The sequence below is a fragment of the Amphibalanus amphitrite genome, unplaced genomic scaffold, assembly GCF_019059575.1.
Source record: "Amphibalanus amphitrite isolate SeventyFive unplaced genomic scaffold, NRLGWU_Aamphi_draft 000579F_arrow, whole genome shotgun sequence".
In the NCBI taxonomy this organism is placed as follows: Eukaryota; Metazoa; Arthropoda; class Thecostraca; order Balanomorpha; family Balanidae; genus Amphibalanus; species Amphibalanus amphitrite.
Window position 1 is genome coordinate 36,192 of NW_024882073.1, and position 27,245 is coordinate 63,436.

The 27,245-nt window shown below is 45.9% G+C and overlaps 2 protein-coding genes across 4 annotated transcripts in view; one reads left to right on the forward strand and one right to left on the reverse strand.

Annotated features, from left to right (window-relative positions):
* LOC122394213 (serine/threonine-protein phosphatase 2A catalytic subunit beta isoform) overlaps nt 1–16,369 on the reverse strand; it is a 42,050-nt gene extending 25,681 nt beyond the window's left edge. Inside the window, exons 1-5 of one of the 2 annotated variants that reach the window (XM_043390945.1) lie at nt 16,221–16,369; nt 10,523–10,639; nt 9,853–10,062; nt 8,702–8,764; nt 394–594 (exon numbers count right to left, since the gene is read on the reverse strand). In XM_043390945.1, coding sequence (XP_043246880.1) covers nt 394–594; nt 8,702–8,764; nt 9,853–10,062; nt 10,523–10,624 — 576 coding nt within the window. In that variant the 5' untranslated portion in view covers nt 10,625–10,639; nt 16,221–16,369. The remainder of the gene's footprint in view (nt 1–393; nt 595–8,701; nt 8,765–9,852; nt 10,063–10,522; nt 10,640–16,220) is intronic. The other variant, XM_043390944.1, reaches the window with a different exon arrangement.
* Nucleotides 16,370–16,612: 243 nt separating this feature from the next.
* Nucleotides 16,613–26,219, forward strand: LOC122394215 (guanine nucleotide-binding protein subunit beta-2-like 1). 2 transcript variants are annotated; one of them, XM_043390950.1, is made up of 7 exons: nt 16,613–16,656; nt 16,912–17,165; nt 22,078–22,267; nt 23,048–23,273; nt 23,915–24,025; nt 25,024–25,164; nt 25,964–26,219. In XM_043390950.1, the coding sequence occupies exons 2-7, from the start codon at nt 17,048–17,050 to the stop codon at nt 26,138–26,140; spliced, it is 963 nt and encodes a 320-aa protein (XP_043246885.1). In that variant the 5' UTR covers nt 16,613–16,656; nt 16,912–17,047; the 3' UTR covers nt 26,141–26,219. The 2 variants fall into 2 exon arrangements, with proteins under 2 accessions (XP_043246885.1, XP_043246884.1); XM_043390949.1 differs by lacking the exon at nt 16,613–16,656 and having other exon boundaries at nt 16,779–17,165.
* The last annotated feature ends 1,026 nt before the right edge of the window (nt 26,220–27,245 follow it).

A 27,245-nucleotide genomic window follows, 5' to 3' on the forward strand; every position in this document is an offset into this window, starting at 1 on the left:
GTTATTCCGACAGGCCGTTGGCACGAGCCGCTCCCTACAGCGGGAGAGATGTCGACACGGATGGTGGGCTCGATTGAACGCTCTTTAGGTAGATCGCAGGGTAAAAATATGAACTGAAGATTGTGAAGAACTTGTCAATCTTGCCGAATCGCTAGCTGTCCTTGCAATATCACGAACAGCATAAGCAGTGCATAACGTAATAGCCATAAGAAGAGAAAGTCTCCAAAAATGAGTGACTGGAATTAGGAATACAATACTACAATAAAGCCGAATGCCGATGAAAGTTCGAAGTAACTCATTTCCCAAGCCCACACCGAGTTCAGTACCCACACCACAGCAGCCCGCCCCCCAGACCCGAGCACTCGATATTCTCTGCATTCGCACGTGACTGACCTCATGAGGCACCTCCTGGAGTCGGTCCAGGGCGCGGATGTGATCCAGGCTGTCAATGCTGGGGCTGAGGCCGCCGTGCAGACAGAAGATCTGACTGTCTACCAGCGCCGTCAGCGGCAGGTAGTCGAACAAATCGGTGAAGTATTTCCACACATTGGCATTGCCGTACTTGCGCAGACATTCGTCATAGAAACCGTAAACCTGCGGGTGGAAGGGTAAAAAGGTCAGTGAGGGTTCGGATTGGGGGAGGCGAGACCAAGACTCTCTCACGGAAGGACAAAAGCCATTCTGAAAAAAGTACCGACTTTCACAGTCGTCAAACAGTTAGTGTCTGCCCAATGAGAAAAGCAAAACGTTTTACCGACGAATTAATGGATTAAGACACCATAAACTGATTATCCTGGACCATTGTTTTAACACTGTCTACCAGCCTATTTCACAGTACCCACATCATGGCTTGCATTGAAAACACGGGTATCGATCGCCCAGCTCGCATTACAGGCAACAGAGCACAATTATCATCAGTTCTATGGCAACGAAACACAACAAATGGCCACTGCACAAACCACTGCACAGAACTTGCCCTGGGTAATGGCACAAAACCCACAAACACACACCACACAACCGCAGTCTAAACCATCGCAGCGCAGCATCATTTTTTATCGCAGAGATACATCGCCAAGACTCCACAAAAAAACCGTGAGTAAAAACAGCGCTAGAAGGGCCAAACACACCCGCCTATGACAGATGGTAGGAGCGGTCAAAGGTCAGGGTTCACTACGCATCGGGGCAAGGACGCCAAAGGTCACCGATTGGGAGCATCGCATTGGAGCACCTGATGAGTTATCTGAGCACCATTCGATACGCGAAACCACCTGTTGGCTAGCGTGCTGAGCCAGCGGTAAACTCAGCTGATCCAGCAGAGCGATCGAGCATATGAAGGAAGTTGTCATCTTTCATAGCAAAGTCATGATGTTTCATAGGAATTTCATGCATTGTGCTTCGTAGAGCAATAGCTCAAGTTCAAACTCCTAGCTATCTTACTAAGACCAGTCTCACTTGTATTTATTTTTGCCATTACGTTCCTGGCTCCCACTTTGGCATCTCCAGTCTCTTCATCTCAAACAAGAACTTGCCCATAACATTTCCGGCCACGTCATACATGTGCTACCTACCTCCTCATCCAACTTCTCACAGCCATCCCCGCATCTAACCCTCGCTTTCCGTCCCCACCGTTCGCCGGGTTGTCCCGCTCTGCTGACCAACCGTACGGAATTTCGCACCACACACACATCGTCACTCGCAGACACCGTTATACTTCGCCCGGTCGTACGTACAGGGACCCGCAGTTGCTTCTGTACACACTAGTATTTCAGCGTATTCTTTGCCTGTGACACCGTTGGAGGCGAATTGGGAAATTATTGTGTGCTTATTAAAACCACCATCTGAAGGGCTTTAAAATGATGTGCTGCTCTCCTAATTCAGTGAACTTTTAATGGCTATATCAGCAAAACATTGATTTCAGCGCTTTTTCCTGCCCCATTCCTTCTGAAACCTGGAACCGCTTATTCCATTTACTCCTGCCATCTGACGATGGTCGTGCTGACTACTAGTTCCGGCGCTAGTTACTGCTCCAGTTTTGCACCCGGCACAAACTCAGGCGGCACCGGGCCGTGGCTCGACCAGGGGAGGGTCGGACCGAGCCGACTGCCTGGGGCGCGGTTAGATCGGACGCCCTGCTGGGGAAGGGGACGGGAGTGAGGGGGAGGGGAGGAGGTGGTCACGTGGTCCGTCCAAGCTCGCAGACGGCCTGTCCTGCGCCCAGCCATGTTCCGTGATCCAAAATGGCACGAGAGCTGTGGAATGCCTGGAGGAGACGCTTCGAAAGCGAACTTCAGCAGCACTAATTTACCATATTCTGTGGAGATAAATGAATATTATCTTAATGCAGAAAAAAATGTATGCCCAGGCTGTATAGGCTGTATCTTTTTAAAAGTTGTAAATAGGATTATTCTTAGGGACAATTATAGGTTTCGTATACACAGTGAATTGTGTTACATTGAGCCGTTTCGCTGTTACGGTTACTAACTGAAGAGTTATCCTTTTTTCTCACAGGGAATGACAATACAATAACAATACGAACAAAACCAGACGTTTCGCACAAAAAAGTGCCTCCGTCAGTGGCAAGAAATAAGTAATTAGGCATACATGTTTTCTTTCGCTAAAATCGATGAAGTAGTTATCTTTATTTTTTAAATCTTTTTAGCAGTCTTTTAAGCGCATCATGGAAGCTTATAAACATTTGTGTATTTTATCGGTAACCCGGCTGGCCAGACCGAGACGGTGCCGCATATAGTTCTCATCGATGTTAAGCCTATACACTTATTTTTCTCCAATATTGTCATTGTCCGTGAGAAAAACATACTCTTATGGACTGGTTTCAGTTCATGTAGAAATTGTTGCATATTCATCAACACAGATCATATGAATATTAGCCCTCACCACACATATAAGTAGATGTAAGTAGACCGCGCCCCTGTTTTTCACCAATAAATCGCGGCAAAGCGAAGGATTGCGACGATTCTTTGGTGCCCTGGAGTTAATCAATTTTACAACTTTCCAGAAAATTGAATAGCCCTTATTATTTGTCCATCTTGTCTGAGAATTTTAAATCTTTGAACCAAATTACCTTTAACCCTCGCCCGTAAACGGTGTTTTGCCACCTTCGCCCATGCAGGGGGGGGGGGTTGGTGCGACCCCCCCCCTGGCGTTTGAAAATGGAGCGTCGTAGAGCTTAGCGGAAAAGACCAACGGATTGCTCTCAACGAGATCTCGCGATTGGTGGTATATTTTTTGGTCCTAGGTCAACATTTGACCTACTTATGACCGGTCAAAGGTCAAATTTTCGGAAAAATCTAACTTTTTCAGATTTCCGCGCCGATTGCGGCAAAACGGTAAGAGGTATCGACTTGAACGTGATTCTTGATCAATTCTCTATCGTTTGGTGTGTATTTCGATGTCATAACTCTAAAAATGATGCGTTGGGAGCATCCAGTAGCCTAGGATCTCAGCATTGACCGGGACATAAAAATAATTGGCTTTCTCTCGTCAGCGATGACCAGGACCCTCAAATCGGCGGATTTCTCTCGTCACGAGCAGCTCGCTCTTTTTTTTATTTTTCAGCGAAGCTCTGGCTATTTTTATCAAGGGCCGAATGGCTGAGGGTTTCTACGCCCCTCCGCTACATGTAAGACGCTGAAAAGAAATGCCTAAGTGGGTGAGGGTTAAATATCGATTGGTTTTTAAGTGCCGAAGCCCGAAACACTTTAATTTACTTCGATAGCAGTTTTTAAGACCAACGAGCTCAAATACTATAACTTCTTGAACAATGTAAGCACCACATAAAATGAATCGTAAGAGAAGCGGCTCAAGATTAAGGATCTATGAGACACTTAATAAAAAACGGCATAGATTAGAAACTGCACCTAACTTGCACTGATTTTTAAACCTTTTCGTTGCAGACTGGTAGATTAAATTTTAGGATTGATTTCAGCTGATGCTCAAATGGAGCTATTCATTCTTTCATTCATGCGACCATCCAATTCCATTCATAAAAGAAGCCAGTGACAAAATTGTTCATTTTAGATATGTGTGAAATACAAACTCAATAAAAGTTTAATGATACGGCAAATTTGACAGCTTTTATAATGAACAGACAAAAAACTTTAACAAATCAAAGTTGAGAGCCCCAAATAGGGGAGAGTGAGGTAAGATGAGCCAAGGGGCAAGTTTAGCCACCCCATGTTTCTCAGCTCCTATGGCGCTAATTGACTTGAGCTTCCATGTGCCGTTTGCTTACGATGTTCACGTCTTTCACGCAGGGATGGACAAATGTGCCGAGTTGGGGTAGCACGAGTCTCACCAATTCCACGCCGGCTGCGCCGGCTTGGCTTTGGAGCCGCACCAGACGGCGGAGGTCAAGGTCACCGCTAGGGCGGCGGGGGATTTGCTGCGCCCGTGCAACCCCAACTCGGCATATTTCTCCACCCCTGCTTTCACGTCTTTCACGTGAGACGGCAACGTTCTCGCGCTCAGCCCCGGTAACATGTAGTATCACCCCTAATAACTAAGACATGTTTTGCCTTTAAAATGAGATGGTTGTTATCTGCGGTGCATGGTTATTTTCCTTAGCAGGTGTCAGCCATTAATCGAAAATGACCACGGGTGGGGTAAGATGAGCCATTTTCACCTGGGGTAAGATGAGCCGGATAAGCCATTGTTGTCTCCGCTGTCGAAAACCAAACTGAGCTGCGCTTGTTTCTGCTGAATAAAAATGGTAGGAAATAGTTTTTTCTTTGTTGATTACACAAGTTGTAAGTGATTTGCAGATTATCTGAAGGATAATATGATTTCTTCCTTGATAGAAAACTTGACGAGTTATTGGAAGGCTTTAAACAGTTACTTTTTGATGGAGGAAAAAACGTTGCCATAAGTATGTATCACATGGAGTAAATAAAAGAGCCCACTCTTCGCCGCGCCCGGGAAAAGAAGAGGTTCGCTTTTTCTATCCATGCTCAACTTTCCCCACGACGTGTCTCAACTTACCCCGCCCATGGGGTAAGATGAGCAACGTGCAAGATGATTTTTGACGCAGCCTTTCAGTACAAAAATAAGCGGTATGAAACATTTCTGGCCACCATTACATGCGCAAATGACCAAAAGTCCGTCCAAAAGTCCGTCCAACCCGTAAACGCAGAAAAATGATCAGTAAGGTAGCCTGTAGCTTACGAAAAAACGGCTCAACTTACCTCATTCTCCCCTACGTGACACAATTGAGGGCATTTTTTAGGCCATCACAGTATTTGTCAACAATTGTTGTTTAGGGGACTGGGGAGGGTGGTTACTGGCTCATTAACTGCCCCCGCCCCCCCCCCCCCAAAGGAAAGAAAACGAAACCGATCATCCGCGAAAAGAACTATTGAGCTCGAACCAAGGTGACGAATCGATTTATAGGTATGCAGGATGACTAACGATGCCACTTGTTGACTTCTTGTGTCAAATAAATTCCATCATCTGGATAGCACGTCAACTCTGTGGTATCACTATTTGACATTTTGCAACAAACGTATACTATTTGGCGCGACTAGCCTCATAAACATAAATGTTCTGAAACTAAAACCGTTTCTTCGCAATTAACTTGGACGACGTCATCCCAGCTTATGCACGACCAAAAAAAGATATCTGTAGTTAGGATTTCAAATGACCTTTTCCTCGATAATTAATTGGAAATTCAATAAAAAGTAAATATTATATTGTTTGGCAAATTTTCGAACAACAGTTCATTCTCAAGCCACATGAAACAATGTTTCATTCTCAAGCCACATGAAACAATGTTTCATGTGGCTTGAGAATGAACTGTTGTTCGAAAATTTGCCAAACAATATAATATTTACTTTTTATTGAATTTCCAATTAATTATCGAGGAAAAGGTCATTTGAAATCCTAACTACATATATCAAGATGTTCCTCGCTAGAGCACTACATACTATTTCTTCAAAAAAAGATATCGCTTCAGGATCACTGGCCCGAATTCCAATGCTTAAAGTTTACTCAAAGCCGGTGTGGCTGAGGCACTTTTCGCTACATCTCGTGACGGCCACCATTGTGTTGCATTTTTCGGTAAGCTATAAGTTAATAAGGAAAGGATTGGTGAGTGGGTTGAAAACAGCCCTCACCCTCCACCCCCCCCCCTTCTTCTGGAAACATAAGTAAACGAAAGATCTGGCGATGGTTTATCCACTCTCCTCTGCCGCCGCGCTGCGAGGCCTCGATTCGATCGGTATGTGGCTTCCTGAGCGGTCCTCCCCGGAGGCAAGGTGAAAGGTCATGGCCTGTATCATAAATTTATACGTTGCTGAATATGTTTTATAGTTCTTCCTAGGCCTTGGACACCGTTTTATTATATCGGATAAGCATTGCACTTTCTTGTCAATCAATACATCTAAAGAAAACTTGATCATAATCTTATACTGCGGCAATTGTAGTTCTGCTTACGGTTGCCTCTTTATGATACGGGCCACCACCACCTCCACTGCGCTGGAGCTCTGGCGTTCTACCCCTCCCCGCTACGGACCGGCCCTCGGGCTAGGTGTGTTAGTACTGAGCGCAAACCTGTAGTAGTCACGTGACTTTCATTCACGTAGCGGGAACGGAAGCTATAGGCGATACCAAGGACGGGCTCTGGGGAGGCAACCGGCGCGGAAAAATAGCACGATTGTAGTTTTGGAAGAATATCTGTTGCGGTAAGAGGAATCATACAAAACAAACGTCCTAGGAGCAAACATGTGTTATTCCTCCATACTTTGCGCTACATTTCATTTCTCCAATGGCCAGCACTTAGCAAATAATAGCGCAATTCTAAATTGGTAATATATGTGTACAGTAGCAACTGCGGGTCCCTGTACGGCGAGAACCGAGAGAAAGGCACGCGCAACATGAACAGTGGAAAATGAAATGGCAAGGAGGGTTGGTTCAAAGGCTCACAACGGAATACGCCTGTGCGCACACATGAATGATAAAAAACGATAGACAGGGTAGACAAATAAGGCAGACGGAGGCAAGGAACGGACTGATCAGGGGCGGAAGAGGAAGCATACAGGTTGGTTGGACTGAGCTACAGGGTTAATGGTGAGGCGACCATTGGCCTTGATGGAAACAATTCAGACGGCATTGTATTAGCTATTATTGATTTTATGACTATGACGTTCATCTATCCAACAATGTCGATGGATGGAAGGGCACTGGATGACAGGAAGTATGTTGTAAATGAGCGCAGCCTTAACTTACATATCTTATAACATTTTAGACAGTATCATAGCCTCATGGCCTAAACAACCAGCACAATCAATGCCAGCTCACACGTCCGTTCCGTGAGCATTTACCCGACGCGCGTGCCCAAACGCGAACCCATCGCCCCCACAGCCCTGCCCAGCATAGGACACCGACGGGTCTGATCCTCTAGCCGCTCGTCGACCAGGCGTCGGTCAGTGTTTGACCTTGGCCGTCAGGGCAGCACCACCGGCACACATACCGACGGCGACTCATGAAGGCGTCGCCGCGGAAGGCACCACACCGATCCCGCGGTGTGTTGATAAACGGGACGCCGCCCGTGATCATAATATTGTTCATAAACGGGCCGTCGTCCGTGATTATAATGACGATAGGGGAAATTGTGGCGGAGAGACAGGAAAAGTGCGCCACCATCCGTGGTTTGGGATGTAACGAGTGGCGAAAGAAGCGCTTTGAATTTCAATTTCAGATAGAAACGTCTAACAGCTGGCCAAAGCTATGTAACGCCTGATAACCGTGAATGATGGGTGCGAGCAAGGCGTGATCCGTGCCACGAGACGGAGCTATTTTTCAGAATGCTGACAGGTCGGGCCGATGCAGAGGTCAAAGACCCAGCGAATATCGCGACATCAGGCAAAGCTTATACCAAATGTTCCAAGCTCCAGTACGCCAATTTTTATCCAGCTTAAAGAGCAAAATGGATCTTAAGCTTTCTCAAAACACGCGTAGAACCACATAACTCGTAATCGGGACCATCACCGGGCGAGCTCGGTCGTCCCTAGCGCTCCCAATCGGTGCTGGCTCGGTGCCAACTCCCCACACCCATTCACCCCTTCCCACTCCCACTCCCGCCCCTCCCCACCACTACGGCGCTTACACTCCCCGCGACCTTGACATACACACAGTGGTTCACAGAACTGTGACCAAAACTGGATAATCCCCTCGTGCTGGGCTGAGGCAGGCACTTCGCGACAGCACACACCGATCCGGTGATACGAGCTCAACACACAATGGAAGAAACGTCAGAGTGTTCAGTCCTAAAACACAGCCCCACACAAAACATAACGGGAGCTGAACTTGACACATCGTTTAGGGATAACGTCTGAGGTTGCACACCAGCAGAAAACACAATACCAGATCACATTTGATTTACACATCGCTGCACATATCATCAGATGGTCTGCCATCGATTAATGCCGCAGTTCCACTCCCAGAAGTTTCACAGATGATCGGAGACAATATTTCACAGATCAGCGGGGCTGCATTTCACACTCTATGAAGCACATCTCTGCACCACCAACGTCATTATCTGCCAGACTTTGATTGCACGGAGCCCGATAGCGTTATAACGCTCCAGCAGTGTAAATATGGAGGGATGTGTTGCCGTAGCAACAAATGACATTTATCGATAGCGGGGGGGGGGAGGGGAGGGGATGAGCGCGTGCACGCGTCGACTCACCTGGGTAATTTGCCTAGACTCGTGGTTGCCTCGTAGAATGGTTATCCGCTCCTTGAAGCGAACCTGAAACCAAATGAATAAGTGAGTTTGAATCACTGCAACATCTGGTATAATACTGAAGATGGTTCATCTGCGTAAGTAGAATGCAATGCTCAGCAACAGCGACACTCCATCAACGACACACTGAGCTAGGTGCTTTCAACCTGAGGGAGTTGTAGTATAGCAGAGCACTAAACTCGCCCCGAACAACAACTATTGCAGCTGTTGTATAAATTCCAAACCAACATCGCTCTGCTTAATACGATGAATTTAAGTGAAAAGAGATTCGCTAACAGATCATCGAAACATTTGGTAATTCTTTACAACAAATAACCAAATGAAACAACAAACAATACCCTCCACATAATACGGGAATCGCCGACTCAGCCCACGGAAAACGCAGTGTATGGTACCCGGATCCCACTCGGCTTCAGCCGCCGGTTTGCGTTTGTTTATCGCTATCGCCCAGTCAAACACACTAAGGCCACCATAGCAGATCGGGCGAGAGTGGCGGATCGGCTGGGAGAGCTGGCGTCGCTGCTTGCCCGTGAATAGAAACCGATTAGTGATGGTTCTAAAGAAAATGCACCGGGCCTGAGCAGCTGAGGACGATGGTAAAATGGACCGTTTACAAACTACAAGGTATTGTTTTTGGGAATAAAATCTGATTAACGAAAACGCAGCAACCGGCTTTGTTGGTTTATTAGGGCTTTTGGGCGCGACGACTGCAAAGGTCATTTTGCGCCCAGCCGGCGATTTTTCTGTTAGTGATACTGGACTCTGATACATTTTTAATCCTCGCGCTTGTCAGCCCATGTGATCGCTCCCTTTTGTGGCGTGGTGTGCAAATTTGTAACCTTGTTCGCGATGACCTTTTTCTCAAGGCCAGGTATGGCCAGAATGGCGGTTCTACGTGGGCCAGCTGCTTGTATTCAGCCGTGTATCTTGTTCTTAATTGCTTCAACAAGCACGTTACAATGTAAAATAATATTTCTCCCACCAGTTCTGTTGGCTGTCAGAATCACGTGAAGGTCGGCTCCCTCCCCCTCCCGTCTCTCTCCCTCGCATTCTCCCCTCCGCGTCCCTTACATCCTCTCCTTCGCGTCCCTCACCTTCAATGTGACGAGCAGTGTGACTGTCTCAACCGAGTAGTAACCCCGGTCGACATAGTCGCCCATGAACAGGTAGTTGGTGTCGGGCGACTTGCCGCCGATCTTGAACAGCTCCATGAGGTCGTGGAACTGACCATGTACGTCTCCGCACACGGTGACGGGACATCGCACCTCTTGCACGTTCGATTCCCGCGAGAGAATCTCTTTCGCCTGGGGGGAGAGGGGGGGGGGTCGGTTAGGGCACCTTCTGGACGTTCGACTCTAGCGAGAGAACCTCCTTTGGTTCACTGCATTCGCTAGACACACATCATTTGACTCCTGGGTCAGAATTTTGACATGAGGGTGGGAAGAAGGAACACTGAGTTTTGTCTGGAATAAGGGCTTGGTTTCTTGTGTGCAGGCTATTTTAATCCATTAATAACACTGAGCACTTAGAAAATTAGTACCATTGTTTACAGTGGACAGCTTTACAAATGTGCAATAAAAAAACGCTACAAGGTGGCATTTAGTGAATATCTGCATATATCAATTTGCAAACCCACACGGAATCAGGTAATGTGTCAATAGATGCACATTAAGAATGTAATAATTATGATGTGGTTGACAATGCCTACCTGCAATAAATAAAAAAAAATGTCAAGGGACCCAACACAACACCAGGACTTCTTACCTTTTCACATAGTGTTTTGACTTGGTTTTCTTGCAACTGTTGACATTGCATTAACTGTTCTATCCACTGATCAAGCTCTTTTAGTGATGCCTTGTCATCCATTGTCACAATCTAAACCTGTAACAAGAAGCATACATGTTAGGGAAATGAACAGAAAATGGCAGCACCGAAAACACACCTGAATGCCATTTAAGGGTATGGCAAAGATAATGCTAAGGTGTAGGAGACCAAAGGTGAAGACCAGGGTTCATATCATGAATATTCCATATCATTAGAAATAGTATATGAAACGCAGAATGGCTGCTACAATTGTGTGGTCCAGTACTGATCCAGACTACTTTGAAGTTGAATGATTTTGCTGAAACTACATATTCCCGCTCGCTATTTCAAGGCATAACAAAGCTAGCACCCATTGTACACAAAAGATGATCAGATCTCTGATCAGAGACCCTAGGTTGCAACCTTCATGAGCTGTAAAAGCATCTTTGTAGATAAAAGGACAATTTCAGTGTGTAACTAATTGACAGCAAACACACATTTTTAGGATAATCATTTGTGCAAACAGTCACAACTTGTTTGCTCAATCAGTGGTTTCCTGCATTAGTTGAGGCTGCACCTCACTGAAAAAGGTCAATAAAAGCTAACATTGAACATGTTCAACGATCTATATGATTCCAGAGTAATGATGTCTATTGACAGTCTACACTCCCATCACTGTCATCCCTAGCCTGTGAGTAAGCACCTGACCAATCTAAGGAGTGATATAGGATAGGATTCATGTCTAGTGGGAGGGGGGGGACTAGAGTGGGTGGAATCTATGATCAAAAATTTACCTTGTTAACAGGGGCCTACTCCAGTGTCAGGATTAGGACTCCACCCTGAAAATGCACAGTCCAGACATGGGCATGGATCTGAGTGATGGATCTATGATCTCAGTGGATCTCAAAGCAAAACTGCAGGCTAGGATCTATGATCCCAACAGATCCAACATCAAAGATTTATCCTGGATCTATGATCTCATAGGATCTGACAATAAGCCAAAACAAAGGATCTTTGATCTGAGTGGATCCCACCACCCACAACATTTGAAACCAGGTTTCCAAGTGTTTCTAAGTCAATATGTGCCACAAAACTATGGATCATGACATACAACCATGTAAAATCAATAATGCAACATTTGTGAGTTGCAACAGCCAACAAGTGATTTTTTTTTTGGGGGGGGGGGGATTTCTCTGTTGACCAAAACTATGTGAGGATCTATGATCTCACTGGATCTCAAGCAAAAAAAAAATCAGATCTATGACTGCTACAGATCTCTAGAAAAATTAAAGAGCTGGATGTGTGATCCCATCAGATCTGAGATCAGGCCCAATGGATCAGATCCAAGATCCATTTTCTCAGATCTATGCACATGTCTGATCCACACCTTTATAGAACATACAGCAGCCATACAGCAAAAGAACAATTGAAAGATTTGGAAACCTTCTTACCCCCAGCCAGGGGGGTACGCTCCGGCTGTTTAGCATTACGAAAAGTGGTGACAGACGTTTGTGGAGGATTGTCGACGAACTCTTGCTCCGCGAGCAGCACTCACGCGCTAGCGGAAAATCCACCAATCAGCGCTCGGCAGTGCTCGACGCTGATTGGCCCGACGCTCGTGACGAAATTGCGGGGGACCGCAGTTATTCTCTATGGACCCGAATAGGCTTTTGGATTTCAGAGGGGTTTCTTTAAGATTATATGCTGTTTCGAGCTGTTTTCGAGTTGAAATATATTTCTTATGACTGTTAGCTATATAATGGCACCATAAAATCATGATTTTAATTAATATTACCGATGTAATATCGGCCGAAAAGACATGCTGTCTTGGCACGGACTGCCCTGCGGCTGATGTGGGGCCTTTAGTGCCAGCGTATGGTAATAATGGGCTGAAGAAGGGTTATTGGAGACTCTTAGAGCCCCACCAGGATTCAGTATAGGGTCATCAGAGGCCGGGAACGTCCATCAGGGGTCTGAGTAGGCCTGCCATAGGGGCATACATGACACATCATGGAACATGGGTCAATCTAGATCCATTAGGGGCCGTTGAAGGGCCATCATTGTTCAGTGTGGGCCCGCAATTACCTCTAATGGGCATGCCGTGCCCCGATGGACTAACGCTGGCCTCCGATAAACCATCACCAGCCCCTGATAGGTCTACAAAGCCCCCTGCTGGGTCTAAATTGGTCACTGATATGCCCAAATGGGTCACTGAGAAACCCGTACAACATCCCCTGACTGCACCTGATGGACCAATGCCGTCCCCTCATGGGCCCACCACGGCTCTTGAATGGCCTCTTCAAGTCCCTGAAGCGCCTTTATTGGCCTAAATGGACCCCTGATTGGCTTATGTTGTCCCTAATGGTCCTATATGGCCCCCATGAGCCCTCAATTCGTCCCGAGACAGCCTTACATTATATGCCACCGGCCCCTGGTAGGCCTGCACTGGACCCACTGGGCCTATACCGACCCATAAAGGGCCCATGTCGAGCCCTCATGGGCCTCCGATGACCACACGCCGACATGTGTGGCCCCATCAGCAGTGGTCCGTCTATCCCATGTACTTACGGTCTTTTTGGCCGATGTGACACCGGTAGTATATAGAAATGTCATAATTAAATGTCGTTATTATATAGTCAAAGGTCACGGAAAGAATATCCAAGCTCAAAAATGGCCTCAAACCCAACAAAAACTGATACAAATCCCCTTCAAAAGTCATAAGTCAATGAAACGCCATAGGGGAGTAGCTGCAGTCCCCCGCAATTTCGTCACGAGCATCGGGCCAATCGGCGTTGAGTATTGCCGAACGCCGATTGGTCGATTTCCGCTAGCTTGTAAATGCTGCTTGCGGATATAGTCTTGAACAAGTGAGGGTCGCGGCAACTAAATATTGCTTGTCACCACTTTTTCTTCGGGAGCGTTCTACCTGGTTTATATAGCCTTGCCCCCAGCTAAGGAGTGCCTGAAGTAAACTAATATGGCTATTACAGATGTTTGGGTACCTAATCTTGTAGCAAGGCATGGCAGGGCAGGTGCTTCCCCCAGTTAGTGAAAAGTTGCTAGATTTACCAGCTCTGGAGATATTAACACAAATTTTGCTGTAAGTTACACATTGGCAGGTTACAGGTTGTAGGTATGTAGGTTGTATGTCATGTTGTAGGATAGTAGGTTGTAAGTTTGAATGTAATGTAAGGTCAGGTTAGGTCACATGTTTTGTTTTAAGACTATATTATGACTATTTGACATGCAAAATTTGTGCACATATCAGTGGGGGAAACTGTGGTCAAATCTTCTATTTTTGGAAGCCTTCCATTTTTGGAAGGACCTTCCATAAATGGGTATGCATTTTCCAAAAATGGAAGGCTTCCAAAATTGGAAGGTCTAATCTCAGTGTTCCCAACTGTGATTCACATTCTTTGATTTAAGTTACGGCCTTTTTAAATGTGTAACATTAATAGTTGATTTTGCCATTTATGATCATTGATATAAGGAGAAGTAGCAGTGCTAGTGTTGGTAATACAGGCATGCTATGTCAATGTACATAGTGATATAATAGCATGGTGTCCTGGCGCACTGCTCTCTTTTTCTACTTCTAGAGGACACATAGAAATTCAGAAGAGAAAACAGCTGGTCAATAACCAACCAGGAGGAACACAGCTATAGCCCTGACAAAAAATGGTTTAAATTAAACTTACTATTCCTCATATAAATTGAAGATTCATGCTCCTTCGATAGAAAGTAACACGAAAAACGGCGCAGCAACGCCTATTTAATTCGTCCCATATTCCGGAAAAAAACATTGAAAAATGACGAGACCTCCACCCAAATGTTTGGCAAAAGCCTTAAAAAATTGAAATCAACCACACAATATGCTAATAAATGCAGAAAACGGCAACAAATACAAGTTTTACTCGCCACTACACTCCCGAAACCGCCGCACTCTGTCCAGACAATTCCGCACTGTAAATAAAGTCGGCGGTATCGAACAAGCATGGCCCGTCACTAAAGTACTTTTAAGGATATTTACTTTTCGTTTTTGATGCTTTTTGCTTACACAATGTTTGATAAAGTCTTATAAAACCATCGTTTGTCGGTAAATTTTTGTCAATTTTCCACGACTCATTACTTTGAAAAATTACCTAAAATACATCCACGCTAGGATTTAGGCATCCACGCTAGATTATGGACACTTCACTATGGCGAATAGAAAGCGACCAGGGGCGATAGTCGCATTTGCCTCATGTTCGGCGGAAATCGGTAAGTTCCAACATATGCGCAACATTTTCTATATTTGGGTACGATGACGTCGTCAGCGTACCCATTTTTGGAAGGTGCGTACCCATATATAGAAAATCCTTCCAAAAATGGAAGGCTTTCTAAAAATGGAAGATTTGACCACAGTTTCCCCGACTGATATATTTTAAGAGCTGGCAAATCTAGCTACTTTGGCTAGGGTGGCAGTGGCACCGCCTATGATGCCTGGTATAACATGAACATTACCAATAATGTTGAGGACTGTGGTCAGGTCACACACATGGCCATAGTCCTGCAGCCGGTTCGCGTTGGCGCACTAAGGCCCTAGTGCCACTTGATTTCAAGTCTCACTAGGCGATTTCGATTCGCGCTGAGCCACTAGCCGATTGGTATAAAATGCCGCTTAGTGTCACTACCTTCAAGTGTCACTTGGCCGCCTAGTCTTACTAGCTTCCTAGTGCGCCATCTCGAATCGATCCCTGACTCCTCCTGACTCAGGTTTGGAGTGTGGACCAAAGCCATTTGTGAAATTTGTTATATAGACTGTTGGTTGGTTTATGGTAATTGGAAGGTGAATTGATTCAAAATGAAAGATATTATAAATGAGATGTGTGCATGGGTTTGCTGAAACGTTAGTACGAAGTAACTGGATGGATCTGAGTGATGGATCTATGATCTCTGTGGACCCCACAGCAAACTGCATGCTAGCATCCATGATTCTGCCAGATCCAGCTTGAAAAATTTATCCTGGATCAGGATCTATGATTCATAGGATAAGGATGATAAACCAAGAGCATGGATCTATGATCTGAGCAGATCCCACCATGCACAACATTTGTGATTTTGAACCAGGTTTCCAAGTGTTGCTAAGTTAATAAGTTCCACAAAACTTTTGATTATGTTGTATTATGTTGTGCAATCACACAAAATCATTAAAACAAAATGTTTGTGAAATGCAAAGTGATTTTTTGAGGTTTCTGTTTCTGTTGACAAAAATAAATGAGGGTCTATGATCTCCATGGAGCTCGAGCAAAAAATACTCTGATCTATGATCCCTATGGATCTCTTGACAAATCAAAGAGCTGGATCTATGATCCTGATAAATCCAAGATCCATCCAAGATGGATCAGGATCCTGCTCTGTGGGATCATACCCCAATCCATTTTCTCGGATCCATGCACATGTCTAATATGGGCGTGTTAGACTGTAAGTAGAGGATAATTTATGACGCCATTTAAACAGACTGACAAAAACATTTCAAAAGGAACACAACTCAATCCCATACACCTAATGCGGCGAGGGGGCAAACTTCAAATTAAAGGAAGGTACCCGCCCCGACAAATAAGCAGTGCAAATGAGGGTCATGCAAAGAAAACACCGATGCATTTTTTGGTCCAACAATTACCTTTAAAATAACGCTGTAAGGATCCAATTACAAAGCCACACCCCTCACACAATTCGCACGAAACACACACAAATCACAACACACAAACGGCCATCGAATTTTCACGGCAGAGAGGCGGCTTGCGACTAGAGCAGTAAGTACCCAACTCTCCTGATCGCTGCCGCTAAGTACTTGAATCACCTAAAATGAAATTTTCGTAATTTTATCGATTTCATAATTTACAGGAGTGTTTATTGGTATGCTTCATTTGTTGTTTTGGTTGAAAAATCTACGATTAAGGTCTTGTATCAATAAATTGCATAAATATAGCTTTCTACTAACAAGAGTGAACCATTTCGCGGTACTTGCCACCTCTATATAGCATACATATTTAAAGGTGCTCCTCATCCAGCAGTTATTGCTCTAACAAAAACGTTATTTTCACTGAAATACACAAGTATGGGCATTAAATTAAGTATAATTCCCAAGAATGTGTTCTTTGCACTTCTTTTGTTGTTTTGGGTTATATAGACTAGTAGTAGAAAAATATCTGCGAAGATAATCATACTAGATAAATTATTTGATTTATTTATTCCTAGTTATTTATTCCTTAGCTAGGAAAAGTGACCTTTTTAATTTTTGTAATTTGATAAATGAAACATTATGAAATAACTGTGAATCAACAAATGCCTTTTAATTCTTTATTTCACAGGTCTTCACTGCAAAGTATGTTATAATTTTCGGCAACGGTGCGCTTCCTTTTCATGGTCGGCGACAGCGTTCTGTCGTCGATAGTGCTGTGTTGGATGTGAAATTGCGGATTTTCCGACAAATCGGTGTCTTTAAACATGACTGACACTCACGAAACCCTTCACCTGAAGGGTGTCCTGGAGGGACACAATGGATGGGTCACCCAGATCGCCTCCAACCCGAAATATCCGGACATGATTCTGTCGTCATCTCGAGGTGAGCAACTGTTTTTGTTGATTTTCTCACATTCACCTTGCTTTGGCCTGCTATTTTGTGCATTTTCTGATGCTCAAAAATCTAGCTGCACCTCTCAATTGTTTGAGGTTGAGCAGCTTATTCTGTGGTTGTAATGTGCAGGGTACGAGGTGGTGCGAATTGTGAAGTGAGCTTTCGAACTTGGATAAACCAGTTGATTCCTGTGTTGTGGGTTTCACACTTAGTGTGGGTTGGGGAGGCGAATGGGTTTGGGTGAAACTTGATGAATGCACTAATCATCATGGCATTCAGATCAATTGTTTGAGACTGATAAACTGTAGATATGGGCGCAAAATGACCTTGTAGTTGGCGTGTCCTTAAGTCCCAATAAACAAACGATCAACTGTAGATTAGCACAGATGTGACATGCATGTTTGTGTGACAAAGTGTTTTCTGTTGGGGGGTATGACATGAAAGCTTTGAATTTACAGTTTGTGTTTTCTTAATTGGGATCATTTTAGCAGTGCCTGACTGCCTTTAACCATTAAGTCAAAGGCACTTGGAGTGATTGTAATGCTTTCAGAGTAACTATGTACTTAAGTCAAATTTTTCTGGTAGATACTAAGGAAAAGGAATGTGTGAGGATAGTTACATCATATGTTACATTTTACCACACCTGCACATAAACTACTTACTGCACATAAATTATAAATTACTTACTACTATACTGCACATAAATTGATCCTTTATATCAGGGACATGGGTGGAGAATGTTTGAAAAAGTTACCCCGGCCGGTGACCGAAAGTCAGAAAGACGATGATGCTCAAATATTTGTCAACGGTTATAAACAAACCCCTATTCTGTGACATGGAATAATGGATGTCTGCCGTTTTTATCTTCTTTTTTTGGAAACGTGCTGCACGCAGGTGCGCAAAATTTCGTAATTATAACAATTTTGCAACACGCCTTAACCCGCGCCGGCCCGGTGCTCCGCGACTTCCGCGCCGGGCCGGGGGGGGGTGTCTGAACACCCCTCCCCCGTCTAACTCTGCTCCTGAGCCACGTAGCGACACGCAGTAAGCGGCATTCGAAAAAGCGTCAAAAATAATGACGGAAACACTTCAGTCATTTTTTGGTTCAGGTCAAAGGTCAGGTCGCCAGAGGTCATCAAAGGTCAAATGTAGGCCATTTCAACAACTTTGGAAACTGCCAACGACTATCTCGGGAACCAATAGAGCTACAGCGCCGCGGAAAGCGCATTCGATAGCCCTTTTACAGGCCTTTCTGAATATTGCTCTCAGATTTGACCTCAGGTCAATGGTTTAGCCTCCAGAGAGCAAAAACTGTAAAAATAGCTGTTTTCACCAAAAACATTTTCGGTAATAACTTTTGATTCAAGCAAGCCATGACATTACTTTTACCTCTCGTCGAGACGCGTCGAATGAACTATTCGCTGACCTTGAAAGGTCAGTTTGAAAATTTGACCTCAGGTCAAGGTCATGACCTGACCGGAAAGGGTCATGCTGCATATCGGTCGATCCATACCGTCGAGCTGAATACATCTGACGTGTTTTCATCGCTCTAGCACGTCTCTATCAAAAGTTAAAGCCAAAAAACTTATCTGGTGTTCGTTCATGACCCGAGATGACCTCAGGGATACACAGAGGGATCACAGGTGCATTTTTCCGATTCAGTGTGTCATGTTTACCCATGAACCAATGTTTGAGAGGGTTTTGAACACAATTCGTCCACAAGAGGCGCATTTCAATTTTAGTTAGAAGGAGCGTGAAACGCCCACGGCTCTCGACTCAACGTGTTACGATAGGGCCACCACCCTGGCGCGGGTTAAGTTGGGGGGAGCCTTGAACCCCAGCAGCTCGTCCTTCCATCTCACTGATGTTACCCTCGTCCTGTCTTGTGATGTGCATCTTTCGATAATGGCCCTTAAATATGATTTAACCCTCGCATGTGTGCGGCGTTTGCCAGCTTCTAATGTGTAGGGGGGGGGGGGTCGGTTGGACCCCCCCCTTGCCGTTTGGCCCCTGATCGAGCTAGAGCTTCGCGGAAAAAACGAGCGTGTTGCCCGTGACGAGAGGAAGCCGATGATACCCAATTTTAAGGTCCTAGGTCATTGGTTGACCTTCCAGGTCAGGTCAATGACCCAAAGTCGGGAAAATCGGGACCTGTTAGAAAGTCGTAAAGTGTGGCTGCTAAGGGGTTTTTCGGGGTGCTGATTACGAATATCGTGTTAGTTTTGATCACAGATGATGTCTTGAAGCATTTAGACCAGGTCGGGTCAGGTCAGGTCAGGTCAACCAGTAGGCGTCGTGACGGGTATTCGTAGTACGTGTCAACCGCCTCTGACAGCTTCGTAACATGTTACGAAGTCACCAAAACTACTTCGTAAATGTTCAAATGGTTGCTAAATTCGAATTCAGCTCCAAAAACTAGCCTAGAAACATGTAAAACTCGAAAAAGTGACCCGAGGTCACCCGAGGTCACCAAAGGTCAATGACCTGACCTGACCTTCAGGTGACCTTGACACACACGGGAGTAACATCAAATCACATGTTTGAACGTTTGAAACCACGAGAAGCTTGCAAACACGCGGCTAGTGCGAGCCGACATACGCGAAATCGCGATTCCGGCCAAACATGGTCTCGGAAAAGAGGTCACAGGTCAAAGGTCATTTGGGTCAGGGTCATGAAATTTTCAGGGTAGGTGTAAAATTGATCAATGCGAGGGTACTGAAAGTTTCGTCGCGATCGGCCGCTTTTTACGCGAGTTATTCGCGAAAAACCATGGGGGGGTCCATCCGACCCCCCCCCCTACACATGCGAGGGTTAATTATGTTAGATGCAACTTGTCGGGCTCCGCGATGAAAAGATTTGTGAACATAGAAGCTGCAAAATGAAAACAAAGTAAATTTTCAAAAGCTTTTCAAGGTAGATAAGAATAATGAAAGACACTTGTATGTGGCAGTTTTTTTCGTATGCAGACAGCTTTTAGGATTTACAAAAGTGGAAAAAGTTACCCCGGCCGCGCCGGGGTGGGCTGAAAGTTACCCCGGCCACGGCCGGGGTGGCCGGGGCAGGTTCTCCACCCATGATCAGGGATCCATACTATGGATCCAATGCATCAAGGTTATGGACCCTTTTCTACTTTTTTGGGCCTTGTATGACTGGCAGGTTTGCATCTCATCCCTTTTTAGTTTTTGGTGATAAATTTTACCAATGCCACCCAAACAAAGATACAATTTTGAGACACTACTGCAGTTTTCACTTTGGCCAAGCTGATGGTTGTTAATGACACCCTCTTGATCAGCTGCTTAAGTTTGTGACAGTGATGGACATGGAGTGAAGGCCTGTGCATTTTTGGGGCCAGAGTTCATGGGAACATTTAGCTAGATGGCCTGAATCCTTAATTAATGTGGTGCAAATTATTGTCTATAATGCCCAGAAGTGGGGATGCTAGGAGCCAGACATGTGCATGGATCTGGGTAATGGATCTATGATATAGTAGATCTCTGAGCAAACAAGCAATGATCTATGGCTCCTCTGGATCTCACATGGAAAATGTATCCTGGATCTATGATCAAAGGATCTGATGTCAAATCAAGAACAGGATCTATGATCCAATTTGATCCCACTGGCCACCATCCACAACCCATGAAACCATGTTTTCATGTGGTTTCATGTCAAAAAGTGTCACAAAGCTATAAATTATGTGTAATAACATACCTGAAACAGAACCTTACAAGTGAATCGCAGGAAGTGTTCATTGAGTGTTTTTTGTCAACAAAAATTAAGTGAAGATATATGATCTCACCAGATCTCTAGGCAACAATACATTTGGATATCAAAATTCTGAGATATACAAATTGTTGGTACTATGCCCTCATCCAATATCCTTAGATTTAAAGTCATGGAATATAGATTGTGGGAATGACAACATCACAAAGTTTTTAGAGGTATGGTCTGGTGACTTAATCTGGTAACCTGACTTTTTTATAAGCTTAGTCCAAGCCTTGAATGGAAGGATTCACAAGCACAGAGCCCCCGCTAAGCGAAGCTTGTTGCATTGACCCTGCCCTCTACCCTCTGATCGCGCAATTCCGGTTCTATGGCAGAGTTTGGAGTGTAAAGTTTAACGTGCGCACATAGCCGCGCACGGCCGTTCCCCCACTGACTTCGCCTGGCTACGGCCTACCACCAACCGCAACATACCTGTCATGAGGCTCATAAATGTCAAGCGCCTGTCGCGCTTCGAACTGGGACTGTTATAACTGGGAACGTGTGCTCTCACCATGCGGAGCCCAACGCTGTACCGACTGAGCTACGGGACCGTGACCTAAGGTCAAACACTTCACACGCGATGTGAAATTGATGTATCATAAACCATACAAAGTTTTGCGGCGCTCTGCGACGCGGTTTTCTTTACATACGAAAAAATGGTAGGTGTGGCCAAAAACGCCCCTCCCCCTCCCATCTGTGCGAAGGTAGCTTACGCACACATTTGTAGAACTTGTTATTTCTACATGAATAGCGACAAGTATCCATGCATTACGGCTAACCAGCAATACTGTCAGTCATAGCATGCATCCATTGTCAGTGGAAAGGTTACCCAATATCCTAAAACGGTTTCCGACAAATACGAGTATGCAGTGGCATTTGAAAGAAATCGATCAGAAACTGCCCAGCAGAACGAAGCAGCAGAGACTCTATGTAGATGGTCACAACGACGACCCAACATCTTACATTTTACTGTGGTTTCTGGAATACTAGCCTTAGATTGCATTGACGAGGCTTCCAGCTTATAGTGCAATCAGTGCTTCTGACTGCATGCTCCTTAGTCTTACTCTTGCCATGTGTCTGTGCGGAAAGCCTGCTTTCTTCTGAATCTGACGTGTGCCGCCCCTGGTGTTCTCTGCAGACAAGTCCCTGATCATGTGGAAGCTGACGCGTGACGAGCACTGCTACGGCATGCCGCAGAAGCGCCTGCAGGGTCACAGCCACTTCATCACCGACGTGGTGATGTCCTCGGACGGCAACTACGCTCTGTCCGGCTCCTGGGACAAGACGCTGCGCCTGTGGGACCTGCAGAGCGGATCCACCACCCGCAGGTGACTGGGAGGTGGGAGACGGGGGCGCTGCAAATGATCATTATGCTCTCGTAATGTGTTCGAAATGATTGGGTTGATGTATAATGCTGACGTCATGTGCTCGAAATGATAGTATAAAATGTATGGAATTAGGTTGTTGGTTAGCTCTAAATTGGGCGTCAATAACGTCTGTGGTCTGGGTGCCTAAAACAGCCATTATTTTTTCCTCAAACATACCCCATTATTTTTCGCTGCAATAACATTGAACAACACGTAGCTCAAAGCCTACATTTATCATCATTTGTTACCCATAAACGGTAGGAATGGATGTGGTGCCGGGCTTTGCTGTTTTTCTTTCATTTACTGCACCTTAGTAGACAGATTCATTGCCTTTGTAAATGAATTTGGTGGATTCTGGTGCTAGATTATGATTCATGGCTCCAAGGCTGGCGAACTTACCTGGTTTGTCCGCCTGTTGGCCGTGCAACAAAGCATAGTTGATCAATATCAGTGGCATGCTAGTGATGTTTCAACCACTGATTCAAGCATCAATCCAATAGTGGCGTTTTAGCCTTTGGAGAATGTTAGCTAGTGGTTCAGCTGGACATACCTTGTCTGAATATCAACCATGTGTCTTGCAGTTTCAAGAATCATTCCACCAACATGTTTTCTGACCCCCCCCCCCCCCTCTGACTCGAGGGGCGTGCTCAAAAATTTTACCCGTCCCGGCCACTCGCAGGTTTGAAGCCTTTCGAAGGATGTGCTTCTGAGTTTTAACTGTCCATCTTCCCCCTCTGGCAGGTTCGAGGGCCACTCCAAGGATGTTCTGTCCGTCGCCTTCTCGGCCGACAACCGTCAGATCATCTCGGGCTCTCGGGACAAGACGGTGAAGCTGTGGAACACGCTGGCCGACTGCAAGTACACCATCCAGGACGATGGTCACTCGGACTGGGTCAGCTGCGTCCGCTTCAGTCCCAGCACCACCAACCCGCTCATCGTCAGCGCCGGATGGGACAAAATGGTCAAGGTGAGAAAATTGGGGGAGTGAGTGAAAGAAAGAAAGATGGGAAAGGGAGGAGGAAGGCAGGGAGACCCGCGAATTGTCAGGGCGGGTTGGGACAAAATGGTCAAGGTGAGAGTGAGGGAGGATGGAGAAGGAGAGAGAGAGGGGATGGAGAGGTAGAGGAATTAGGGAGGGAGGTAGAGAAGGAGAGAGACCCGAGAATTAGCGCCGGCTGGGACAAAATGGTCAAAGAAGAAGCGTGAGGGAGAAGGGGGTAGCGGAGGATAGCTGGAGTAGGGTATGTGAAGTAAAATGGAAAAAAGTGTTTGTGGCCGACCGATTTCGAACAGGTAATTGAGTTTGTGAAGTGGGACAAAACTATGGGCTGAGATGCGGTTTGTTAGTAAACAAGCATCCGTGTCTCCCTGTGTAGACCCTACTGCGTCAGTTCCGTCGATGTGAGTTCTTGACGCTATCGATTTTATCGCTACCAGCCACTAATGATCAGTGGTTCTGACTTGTTTATTCCTGATTGTCATCTGTCCCGTTTTTTTTTATAATATCACACCGTGTCATTGCGCGTCATTGTCTACAGACTCCCGAATATTGTATCCTTCTCAGGCAATAAGCTAGCTGCACTGATTTCCATTTTTCCTCGACGACAGGTGTGGAACCTGGCTAACTGCAAGCTGAAGACGAACCACGGCGGCCACCACGGCTACCTCAACACCATCACCATCTCGCCCGATGGCTCCCTCTGCGCCTCCGGCGGAAAGGTACGGCACTTCGGGGCGGTTTCTATGGGGAAAAGGGGTGGGAGTGAACAAGAGAGGGGTGGTGGTAGGGGAGGAACTGCGCGAGTTCAGCTGCTGCGGTGGCTCTTGGTCCGCCGCCGTTTGGACATTTGGTGGTGATGAAAGTGGGCACATGAGAGGCAAACAGGGCATGGCCGCCCGTCGTTATTATTGTAAACCACGGTAGTATACTCTGTCGTTAACAGGCAATTATGGGACTTTATTTATCTGTTATTAGTTCATTGAGTGTCTTTGAAGCTCAGTCCACCAAGGTCCCAAGTTCACTGGCCTCATCATGATCGAAAATGAATGCCAGAATTACGCGCAATCGCTCCTACGCTGAGGGCTAGCCTTCCCTCGCTTTGTCTACTCGCACCCCAGTAGACGGGTCCGGCGTCGCCCGGTGGCCGGACCCGGTGGTCACAGGGTGCCAGAGCGACAGACCGGCGCGGCTCCAGGGTCACCGGGCCGACCACTGGCCCGACGGCTTAGTTAGCCGCGCCACACGAGCATATTGGGTTTCTTGGGTCATGGGTGGTGGCTGTAACTTTGTATTCGTGGCTCCACAAGCCATTCAGTCGTTCTGCTCGTCTTTGGTCGATTGTCGATAAATTAAGCAGTGATTAGGGGGCGAGGTGATTGTCAGATTTGCTTATTATACATAGATATATAGATATGCTTTAGATTATATAGATAGATTATATAGATATGCTTTAGATTATATAGATAGATTATATAGATATGCTTATTATATGCTTAAAATACGACGTATGTCGTATTTCATAGACTTACAGCAGCTGATGAGCTCAGGTTCATTGCTTTGTATAGCAGTTAGCACGCAACATTATTGTCATTGAATGATTCAGAGGCCCTAACCCTCTTACCCCATCTTTTCAAGCTCTGATCTGACTTTTGTCATCGATATCTGTTATTTACCCCCCTCTAACCGCTATGTGACTCGATATCCCTCCTCCTTTCAGGACGCCCGCGCCATGCTGTGGGACCTGAACGACGGCAAGCACCTGTACACGCTGGACCACACGGAGACCATCAACTCGCTGGTGTTCTCCCCGAACCGCTACTGGCTCTGCGCCGCCACCGGGCCCTCCGTCCGCATCTGGGTACGTAACCCGGTGGGGGAGGGAATCTCTGGGGGAGAAAGATTAATGTTTTCGCTCATACATTTTGGGCACGAGTCGAAATGTTGTCATAGAGAGACTGCTGTAAGAGAGGCGACGTTCATTTGCAGCTACATGCATAGGGAAGGACAGCAGTAAAATCTTTCAAACTGAGGATTTGACAGCTAGCAATACAGAGAGACGAGCATACTCTCTAAAATATATGTTGACAGTTTGTTCATGTTTGGGTCTGAAAGAGATAGTCCACGTCAGTGCACCCGAGTAGACAGATTCATTGTATCTGTAGATGAATTTGGTGGAAAGTGGTGCTATAGTGACAGCATAGCTCCAAGGCCGGCGGGCCGACCCACGGGCCCACCGGCCTGTTAGCTATGCGATAATGCAGTGTGTTACTGCGAGACAAGGCCCAAAACATCAGCCTTTAGTCAGGAAAAGGTGTTGTTGGGTGTTGTGCTGGGGTCACTTAAAAGCTAGATAGAAACCATCCTTTATCAACCACACACCACCCCTGTCTTCAAGCGTCTTCGTCTTCAGTCGCCAGCGGACAGCTTTTGTTGCCTGCTTGAAAGCAGGCTATCAGAGAGATATCACAATTACCTTCCATTATCCGTCTCCTAAATTTACCGCGACTTCAGCTTATCAGTCACCAGCGTGTCGTTGACCTCCACCACCCAATCATCAGTAATGGGCGCCGGTGACTTCTGAGGTCCGGGCGCCCTTAAATCGCAAATCATCATGATCATCAACCACGACTGACCACCCTGTCCTCCCTCTCTTGCAGGACCTGGAAGGCAAGCAGATGGTGGAGGAGCTGAAGCCGGAGGTGGTGAACCGCTCGGCTAAGGGCGACCTGCCCCAGTGTCTGTCGCTGGCCTGGTCGGGAGACGGCCAGACCCTGTTCGCCGGCTACTCGGACAACAAGATCCGCGTCTGGCAGGTCTCCATTACGTCCAGATAGGCGCCGAGGAGACCCTGTGTCACCACCAACGGGACAGACAGAGAGATATTGCCAATACACGACACCCAGACACAGAGAATGACACCGGCGGGCGGACGGCGCGGCGGGCCTGGACGAAACGGGGGAGGCTGGTCCGATTTGGCTGGTTTGTGAAGCCCTAGTGGTGCCGGTCCCAGTTTGGACTGGTTTGGGTTTGGCTTTGTATGTGAAATGATTTTTATGTGGTCATTTTGAAGCGTGTAGTGTCCTAACAAATTCGTTTCGATTCTTTGCAAATTTCTTGTTTGGATAATTGTTATTGCTCAAACCTGTAAGGACAAAATGTTCATGAAAGACACCGAATATCATGGAATGCTGAATCGCAAGGAATTTTTGGTAGTAGGTTTCTGGAAAATCTTTCAAAATTCGTCCATGTGAAAAACAGCGAGTGTAGTAAGTCACCTTTCAGTGTGTTACTTCCAGTCGTCCAGTCTATATATATATATATATATATATATATATATATATATATATATATATATATATATATATATATATATATATATATATATATATATATATATATATATATATATATATATATATATTCCCGTACGAGATCGTCCACGCTGGTCCGCCGTCCGCCCCTCTTTTTGTAGTGTGTTCAATATGCCACCGATTATGGTCATGTGTGAAGAATCGAAAACTCCCGAGATGGCTGATAATGAGCCAACAGAGGGCGCCGAAACAGGTGAGATATCCATTGTTGTATGATATCGAGTGTGTGCTCCATGTGATTTTCTCTACTTGTGTTTACTGTTCTGTTCGGTATATTTTCTTGTGTTTTTGTGTTTCTTTTCGGTCTAGTAGTTCCACGTCCCACAGAATGATCCCGTTTTATCCGTCTAGCTTTAAGCTCCGTTTGCGACCCAATGCCCTCCCAGCCAGCACACCCAAGTGGGTCCCATATGGGTTCGATATGGGCAGTCCATGTGAGTCCCAGTGGGTTTCGTCACACGGCTCCATCTGGGTCCCATGTGGGACAGCTCGGATAGGTAGGTCCCACATGGGACCCGGTTAGAGCCGTATGAAAAAAAAAAACACGGGGAGCCCACATGGGCTGCCC

Excerpts from the sequence above, each read along its gene's own strand:
- LOC122394215 (XM_043390950.1), top strand. The coding sequence starts at position 17,048 with ATGACTGACACTCACGAAACCCTTCACCTGAAGGGTGTCCTGGAGGGA. Across the intron at positions 17,166-22,077 it reads GATTCTGTCGTCATCTCGAG|ACAAGTCCCTGATCATGTGG; the intron begins GTGAGCAACTGT and ends TGTTCTCTGCAG. Across the intron at positions 25,165-25,963 it reads GGCCCTCCGTCCGCATCTGG|GACCTGGAAGGCAAGCAGAT; the intron begins GTACGTAACCCG and ends CCTCTCTTGCAG.